At 43.8% G+C, this 9,471-nt stretch overlaps 1 protein-coding gene across 1 annotated transcript in view; it reads right to left on the bottom strand.

Moving 5' to 3' along the window:
- Positions 1-9,471, bottom strand: part of GDAP2 (ganglioside induced differentiation associated protein 2) — an 83,350-nt gene that overhangs the window by 51,439 nt on the left and 22,440 nt on the right. The window contains exons 8-13 of the mRNA XM_019527328.1: positions 8,631-8,790; positions 7,507-7,657; positions 6,234-6,310; positions 3,202-3,278; positions 2,416-2,555; positions 1,626-1,680 (exon numbers count right to left, since the gene is read on the bottom strand). Coding sequence (XP_019382873.1) covers positions 1,626-1,680; positions 2,416-2,555; positions 3,202-3,278; positions 6,234-6,310; positions 7,507-7,657; positions 8,631-8,790 — 660 coding nt within the window. The remainder of the gene's footprint in view (positions 1-1,625; positions 1,681-2,415; positions 2,556-3,201; positions 3,279-6,233; positions 6,311-7,506; positions 7,658-8,630; positions 8,791-9,471) is intronic.

Here is a 9,471-nt window from a genome sequence, read left to right on the forward strand (position 1 = left end):
GGCGAGGGGGTAAAAAGCACCCTGTTCAAATTTGCTGATGACACTAAGATGTGGGGGGGCAGGGGGAGGCGGCAAGGACGAGTGGCCCTGTCTGCTCTGCACCATCAGGGGTATTGAATGGAGTTGGCAGGTGGGGTTTCCATGGAGACTGGCCCAGGACCTCAGCAGGCAATGCATGCTCAGTTGTTCTTTGCCCGCTTACAGCCCCATCCCATCTGCCCGGCCAAATGCATTCTGCCCATGGGGATCCAGGGCCAATCTCCATGGAGACTCCAGGGGGCACCCCTGCACCCAGGGGCAATGGGATTAGTCACATGCACCATGGCCTGGGCTGTCTCCCATGCCTGGGTCGCCCCCCTGCTTGGGCCACATGGGGCTGAGGGACTTGCTGCAGGCTGGGCAGAATCACTTGGTGGGCCAGATGTGACCAGTGGTCTGTATTTTGCCCACCCCTGTACTAGTAACTGAGAACAACAGTGGCTTGTCATTCCCTGAACCAGCAACAACAGCCAACAGGTTTCACAGGCATCTGTTGATGGCAGAGAAGCTGCTTAGGAATACTGGGCTCTGTTTCAGGCTCTTGGAGCAAGGTGTTCATTTGTCAGCACAGACTATTCTGCCAGTTCTCTCCCAGCATAGCCCTTTCTGTCCTGACTCTTGTCCACTGTCAGCTCCATGCTTTGTACAGTATGAAATCTGCCTCAAGCACACTTCCATGTTGAAGTCAGGCATTCAAGGGCCACAGCTTAACCATACCTGCTGGGCTCAGTCAGGTTTGCAGTTTGTAATGCAACAGAAGGGAGGGAAGAGAAGGAATGCCTTTGGGAAGGCCAGTTAAAACCTTCAGTTGCTTATTTTCCTGTGAACTTTCCAACTTTGCCAGAAGCTACTACTTTTTTGGTGGTTTCCAAGGGAGACCAGAAAATGGAGCCGTTTATTTCCTGTGTCCTAAACTTTGAATCACAGCAGTAGTTTTAGTATGAGCCATCGAGAGGTACTGAAATAGCAGCAATGGCTATTGTTAACACTTTGCATTTGGAATTTCTGTTTTTAGATGCAAAATTGAGATTCAGAGCAGCCTCATCCCTTGAGTCTGACAAGATTGAAAACCATTATGTTAGAGGATGCCACAAAGCTGACACTGGACCAGCCTCAGTCTTAGTTTCTGAAGACTTCCAGTTTACTAGACAAAGACCTCTGCTGTAACAGCTAATTTTTGCTTCCATTCAGAACCTGATTAATGAGGCTGTGGGCCAGTCTAGTGTCATCACTGTCCGTCAACTATTCATTTGCATGAGCTAACCAGCAATGCAACTTTGATTGACAACAGGCAATGGACCAAGCTTCTCCACAGGCCTTGTCAGAGCGCGCAGTGAAACACAAAGCAGACAGCAGTAGAGCACACAGGGTCCCAATATTAAGGCAGGCAAGGAAAGGCAAACCTGTTGTGCAAACCTGAAATAGCAGTATTCAAATGTGTATCAGTTCCAGAGAAACACTGATTTAGCAGAAACAGCCTCATGGTTTAGAGTCTCTCTTTCATGTTCCCCCTGGCCCCACTACCCTCACGCCACAATCTTATGCCCTAGTCAGAAGTTTGCTTTTTGAATTTCTATATACTTTACCTTTGAGCGAAATGTTGGGTGGACAAAGTACAATGCCTTCAAATTTCTCTTGTACCTGGTTAATAAAAAGGGAGAGGGGGCAGTTAGAAACAGAGTTGAAAGTGTTTGATGATATCTGTAGTCTTACAAAACTATGTGCACAGTTAACTCTGACCCAGTCCATTCAAAGCCGGGGCAAAGAACAGATACCCTAACACTAAAAGTAAAAAGGGAGTACAAAGTTCTCCTGGATCATTATTCTGATTAAAATGTTATTAAATCCTCTATTCTGCTGTACAGACAGTGAAGATTATACAAGTTACAGCTACTAGGGTTGTTTTGAATGCTCCTCCTGCAGGTTAAATATAACATTGCAAAAATATACCACCATCATCTGCAGCTGCAGACAGGAGTTACAGAAAAAGGGCTAAGGTAAAAAAATCAGGGTTTAAGTGTCCTGTCATCTTGAATGAATACATAGCAGGTAGACTGCAGAACAACGCAGAACCCGAGCACACAAGGAATGGATCAAATTCCTGTTGCACAGCAATTCTCAGAATCTGCAATAAGCACTGCAGAGATGTCTATGAATTGTTTAGGTGGTTTAGAACGGGGGGGGGGCAGGGAGAAATAGATTTTGCTTCTGCTGGTTTTAAGTCTCTCCTGAGCCTGTGAAATTCTCCCCCAAAGCAATCTGTATTAGTTTACAAAGGCAAGCATGAAGCTAGATAAATAAATACAATCTATTTATTTTTGAATGGAGACAAGAGCAGACAAAATGGTTCTCTTGGAATGTGTGACCCATACTTACTTGATGTCAACAATGTCATAGAGTTTTTTCAGGAAGTTAGAGTCTAGCTGATTGTAATCACTTGTGAGCGTGTGAAAATACACTAGGACGTACTCTTTCACTGTAATGTGGTCCATCACATGGATGAAGTACATGATAGCCTGAGGTGGGAAGACAAGCCACATTTAGAATTTCCAGAGTCCTATTTTGTTTTAACATATTTCCTTCCAATGTTTTTGGTTATCCACGAACCAAAAAATAATCCTAGAAAAGGATGACATTTCATTTAAATTACAAAAGAAAGTTAAGCATTCATGTTTGGGAAATCTAACACCTGGGTTTAAGTTATAGCTATTTGGAGGTTCCTACAACTAACCTTTAGTCTGTCTTACGCCCTTCATGTCCATCTACTTTGCAGGTCTGAATTTCTGACAAGCTGCACAAGAAAAGTTTACCTGTTACAATTCCCTCCTTTAGAGTCCTAAGTAGGGTGTCCCTGTATATTTTGAAAAACCAAAGAGTGGTCCTAATTAGTCTGCTTCCTCTCCACTTCAAAAAGATTCCACCAGAAAAAACAAATATAAAGCTTTATGGAAGATGAATGTTCATGTAATGTGCCTATGCAAGCCATATCTACCTAAGCTACTTATAGGAAGCTTTTGAAGAAATGTACACCTCTACAGACACCACCTTAAAGTTAGAACAGAACCTCAGGGTGCTGGATGTGAAAATGACTTAATAGGAATTGCTTTTCAAATTTTAACTAAATTAACTCTATAGCTCTATAATTTTATATTAGGTTCTTGCCTTTTCCATGTCTATCAATGTGACAGGAATATTTCTTCCAACCACCACCATTACTGTGCGACCACAGTTATCCACACCTACAAAAGCAAAAGAAAAGGTTGTGGGATTCACTTATCTGACCCAATTATCTGACTTTATTTGGTATTGTTTAGAAGCACCTCAAAATGAATGATTCTGAGTTTTTGAAATTCCTCTTTTGAAAGTACAAAACTTCAACCTACAGAATTTTATGCTTCAGCCAACCACTAAAAGTTAAAGAAGTGTGCAAAGATGCACTTCTGTATACGGTACTCATCTCAGTCCGAAACAAACACTTGCATTGTATCCTGGAACCTGCAGTACTAAAAAAAATGCTAAAACTATATTAAGGACAAGGAAGGCTCCATTCAATAACACTTAAGTTTCAGCAATTTGCTATGACTGCTCTCTGCTTAAAAGTCTCCAACTTCAGCTTTATCAAGACCAAAGTGGGCATCTTATTAGATGTGTAACCTTCTAACAGGTACCATGCCTCATTGAAGATTTGGTAGACAGGAGTTTCCTACGTGCTTTTTAAATGCAAATGATAAACAAGACTTACAAACCAAGAAGGAAGGGGCAGGGAAAGAGAAGGGTGGATGCAAGTCCCATAGGGTGACAAATATACCTTTTCTAAAGAGTAGCAACTGAACAAAGTGATTTAAGTAAGACCTGTTATTTTTTAAGCAGTCTACTTCTTCATGTAGACAGGGTGGAAAGGTTAATTTGGACTTTTAGGGAATCTTAAAACATGACTTAACTGGCATGTATGAAACAAGATCTCACTCAATGTCAGCAGCAACTCACAGCCTCTAATGCTGTGAAGAATCCCATCCAACAATAGAAGAATCCCATCCATCAGTAACAGTTGCATTTCTTGTGTGACATGCCTATCAAATATCACTGATAATTATTGCTTTTTTTCTTAGCCTTTCACTCATGGAAGTCCATCCCACCTGAGAGGGGGTTGTTGCTGGATGTAATTTTTAAATTTGCAAGTGGCCTCAAGAACATTAGTCATGAGCTGCTTTGAGGTTTACTATACTTCTGTACCAAACTTCAACCAGAGGAATCTTTTTCTACAGCTAATAAAGCTGACAAAGCTGATACTTGGCCAGTCAGCTCTGGTATGCTTCATTCAGAGTCCAGGAAAATTATAATCCCCCTTAACTTCTCATGGGAAAATGGACTGGACTGCTGAAGGTGGGTGGTTGCTAACTTTAAAATTTCACTGTATTGTACTTTACACTGTACCCATCATTTATTGGAAACTCTGTTTTCTGGGATTGCCTCCTTCTTCCCTGCATTAAGTCAGTCACCAGTAACTTGGATACTCAATCCAACCTACATAAAAAGGGCTAGAAGCATGAGGCCTGGAGTCCTAAACAGGAGGGAAAACAATATAGACAGCAGACACCAGCACATGAACTGGTGTTTAGATAAGCAGAATGTCAAGTAAAAGTATAAAAGTATGATTGGACGTTCATCATAAAAGAGCTGCATTTCCAAACTTGTCCCTAGTTCATCACCAGGGATCAGGGTTTTCCATTTGCTGCGAAAAAATGCAGATTCTTTCCTTTAAAGGAGAAAAATGTTGGAAATTGCAGGTTTCCTCTTGCAGGCTGGTAGAATTCCAGCCTGCAAGGGGCTGCTTGGGGCTAGGGGGAACAGGAGGAAGGCTATCATGGGCAGAGGGCACCACATGCATGAGTGCACGCACACATGCATGACAGCCAGACAGCATGGTGGTGAGCAGCTGCCACAGCTCCTTGCAGGTAAGTCTATAGTGGGGGTGGACATGGGCGATGTGTTGGAGGGGTATGGGGGTGGCACATGCCCCCCAGATTTCTGCATCCACAGCAGGCATAGGGCTGCAGTCTGACTGGACCAACACAGGCAGGAGCTGCCTCTATGGCCCAGCGGGCAGGACCCAGTGCAGGAGGGCAGAGCAGGGTGGCAAGTCTCACCACTGTCACCAGGACTCCCATGCTAGCTGTGCTGCAAACAGTTCAAAGAGTAACAAATCAGTGGGTGGGGGCAGTGCTGCCCTCACTTCCTCCTGCTGCCAGGTGCTTGCACGCTGGGCCACAGCTCTACCCCAGAGGGGTGGGAAGCAGTGTGGGTGGCCTGAGGGGAGAGGGAGCGGCAGCTGGTGGTGAGGTGAAGGCAGCATGGCTAGTGTGGGGGTCCCGGCGGCAGCAACAATGAATCTCACCACCTTGTTCTACCCTCCCACATCATGTTTCAGCTGTTGGACCAGTGGTGGCTCCTGCCCATGCCAATCCAGCCAGATTGTAGCTCCACACCTCGCTGTGGGTGCACAAATCTGGGGGGGGGGGATGTGCCCCCCCATGCTCCCCTGGCACATTGCGTATGCTCCGGCACTCCACCTGCCCCACACCCCCATCCCACCCCACACACTGGGGCCTGTGGCAGGGGCCAGTGAGGGACACCAGCAGGAATGGGGGGGAGTGGGTGGGCTGTGGCTTGGGAGTGAGGGGCACCAGCATATTAGGTCTGCTCAGCACCACAAAGCAGCAGGGAGGACAGTCGCAGCTGGATCCAAGTCCTGGTGAGCGAAGCGGACAGTGGGAGCTCTGATTTTCTATAATAAGAAAACCAAAATCAAATTCCAAAATATATAGGTATTTAGAATTAATGTTAACATAATGATTGAGGCACTGGTAGCGGCATTTCATTTTAATCGTGGACAAACACAGATTTTGGGGTTTTGAAGCAGAGAATTTGGGATTTTCAAACCGACAAAACCAGGATCCCTGTTCATCACATTTCATATAGCTTAGAAACTTTCATACACCTTCAGAAACTCTCCGGAACCTTATCTGGCTGTAGGCAGGACATGCATGGAAATGAAAGACTTTAAAATTGTCAGATTAAAGCAGCTGCTTTAAATTTCACCACAATAAATCACCCCTTCATAGAGGTGCAAGTGACTATTCCATTTTCTACTGGCACACATACACATGCAGCAGGTTTGGAGTTCCTGGACTCACCTGTCTGATATAGGGCTTTGAGAGAAGCAATGTCAGACAGGTCTTCAGCTCTTGCTTGACACAGCCAGCGATTGTAACTAGAAAGTGAAACACATGGGATCAGAACTTGCTCTCTTTTTCTCTCCTCAGTTTCTACATTATAAAAACATGGAGATGAACTTGGAAAGGCTACAGAAGCTAGACAACTGGATCTCTGAGAACAGTCAATACAGTGATCCTTTGAGAAAAGAAAATACTTCCAAAGCACTTCAAAAGAAAGACTGAAACAACTAAACTGGCCGTATTAATTATGCCCTTGGCTACTTTTTTTCCAGAACCAGCCATGTACACCAACTGGATCTCCTTTCCAGCTCCCTGAACAAGTGCAATGATATTGTATTTGGGCTGCAAGCACTGTGGGGAAATTTTCACATTAAAAAAAAAAAGATCGCTTGCATTAAAAAGTTAAAAATAAATAAATAAAAGCATTTCTTTTAAAAATCTAGAAGTTAGGCATAAAGGTAGCTAGACACTGGTCTTAGCAACATTCTATTTAAACTAGTTAAGTGCCTCAATAAAGCCAAACTACAAGAATCCTAACAGTGAATTGACAGTGGACTGATAGGTGCTCAAGTTTCCCAAATGACATCAGGCCTAAAATATCCATGTGCAGAAGGGGATGAAGAAAATGCACCAGTTACAGCAAGCTGTGATGGAACAGTGCCATCTAGCAGCAATCAATAGTAACAGCCAACCCAGAGAATACCCAATGCACACTGGCACTGGGCAACTTGCAGCCTGTGAAGCATTTGTATGCAGCCTGCAAAGGGACTTTTAATGATGACTGTCCTCCACAGGGCCAGCTAACTGGTGAATATTAATCAAAATCCAAACTGAGTTTGTGGCAGACTGATGATTCAAGCTTGAATTAAGCAGTAATGCTGAATTGTTCTTAATGTAATGTTGTAACATAATAAGGTCTTTATATTATATCTGTTGAACACTGCACACTCATTTTGTTTTGTGGTCCTCAGCACAATGCATTAAGAGGCCCTGCAAGAATAACTTTGGGAACCTTTGCTCTACCGATACAAAATGAGTATGACAAAGTATCTCTCTCTTTAACATCAAGTACCTAATCCAGGGATACAGAATGACACCAGGCGTTGCCCCTTTTTTCCAGCTAGTATACTGCAAACTATACACCACACAAAGATAAACATTTTCTATGGTTCATGCTCTGAATCACAGGTCTAGCTGAAACACACACGGGGTGCCAGTGCCACATTCTCACTTTCTCTGGTGCTGCTTCTGTAGTGCTGCCTCTGACAACTGTCCCTGGAGGATGAGGCGCCTCTGTTTATCAACATCTCCCTCCATGCGGGCAAAAGCGTGGGAACCAATGAAAGAAAGATCTGCTTCCAGCCCTTCCTCGTCAGAGTTATCTGCAATGGAAAAATGGGAATAAAGCAAAGGCAGTGAGGGGAAAGTAGTCAAGACTTTGAAGTATGTATACAAGACATACATGGCACTGGACCAAAAGATTACATCATGTGTTGCAACAATGCAATAATTAGACATGACCAACAATGCTAACACTTGTCATGAAATTTATACACCAGATCATGATGCAAAAGTTTTCTGTGATTATTTGTTGACTGGGCAATACTATCTAGAGCACCAGGAGCTAGAAATTCCCAAAGCCTAATCTTGGTAAAGTGTACTAAAGGGCATGGAGTACAGTTGTAGCTACAATGGTCCAGGAAACTTGAGAGCAAGATTTTTTTGAGATATCTTTTATTGGACTAACTGTATAGGTGGGAGAGAAGTTTAAAAAAGCTTTTAGACACAGGCTGCCCTTCCTCAGTTCAGCAAGAGAAGCAGACATTGTTTAAGCTAAATACCAGACATCCTGGCCATCTCTTTCAGTTCTCTCCTTAAAAGTAACTTCTGCCACACAGTCTTTACCCAGTGGAAATCTTCCCAATGCCCTATCCCCTATCCTTGCATCTTGACTACAGTGCTTTTCTGGACGTGCTGTAGTACACCAAGTCCCTTGGGGCAGGGGATGTCTTGCAGGATTGTTCACAAATAATACCCGTCTCAGTCCAAGAGGAGTCACAAAGATGGAGCTCTTTCTCATGGGGTTGGATCAGGACCTTTGCTGCTCCAGAGAAAAGTCAAGTCATCTCTTGTCCACATCTTCTACCTTCTCTGACAAAGGGATTTTAGCTGATGTCACTAGGGTAGAGTGTATGCGGCCATAGAATACTGGCACATTTTTGCTCCGAGGCTGTTCTCGTAAATGTGATGTGTACGTAGCCCCTGAAAAAGGCAACTGTTTGTTCCCTTTGCATGTTCTCTGGTTTTCCTTGACTCACTAACTAATAGTTGTTTCATGATGCTGCAAAAACTCACCATCTGGAATGCCTGGCTTCTCACTAATCCTGATCTGCCGCTCTGGTACAACTGGTTCCCCTTCTGCATTGCCAATATCTTCAGGAAGGCAAAGCAATGATCGACTCTCTTCTTCCAATGATCTTGGAAAATACAGAGGCAGCAACTTCTTGTAAGTGACCTGGAAGTGGGAAAGTTTAAGGTCTTACATGTATTCATGAGAGGGTTCAAAAGTTCCGCTACTCCATGTTGTCACAGACAATTTCAACTCTGAACAGGGGGACAAAGGGTCTCTCTCAAAAACTGTTCCTTCTTCCTATTTGATATCCCATATCTCCTTCCCTTCTTTCGGTGAGCTTTTGCCCAATGCAGAAGAGGAAAGGGAGACAGCCTGGGCCTCCAAGAGTGTTTATCCACAGAAATATTAAGTCACAGTTCCATCCTTCAAATACCAGGGCAAGACTATGCCCTGCAAACGTTTCATTAAAATTTTGACTGGATTATGTTACATACTTCCTTCCTTTGTGCTACAAGGCTGTTTTACAAACATGTTTCTAATATTAAAACTGTATTTTTCCTCATATGGTTAATCCTATTATTCCTAGTTTAAATAAATCCTCTCTCTCAGTATAGATTTCATAGATGTTAGGGCTGGAAGGGACCTCGGAAGATCGAGTCCAGCCCCCCGCCTGAAGGGCAGGAAGTCAGCTGGGGGCATAGGATCCCAGCAAGATAAGCATCCAATTTTTTCTTGAAGGTGTTCAATGTAGGTGCTTGAACTACCTCTGATGGCAGGCTGTTCCAGACCTTGGGGGCTTGGACAGTAAAGAAATGCTTCCTTATGTCCAGCCTGAAACGGTCT

The sequence above is a fragment of the Gavialis gangeticus genome, unplaced genomic scaffold (genome assembly GCF_001723915.1).
Source record: "Gavialis gangeticus isolate Ggan-Ray unplaced genomic scaffold, GavGan_comp1, whole genome shotgun sequence".
In the NCBI taxonomy this organism is placed as follows: domain Eukaryota; kingdom Metazoa; phylum Chordata; order Crocodylia; family Gavialidae; genus Gavialis; species Gavialis gangeticus.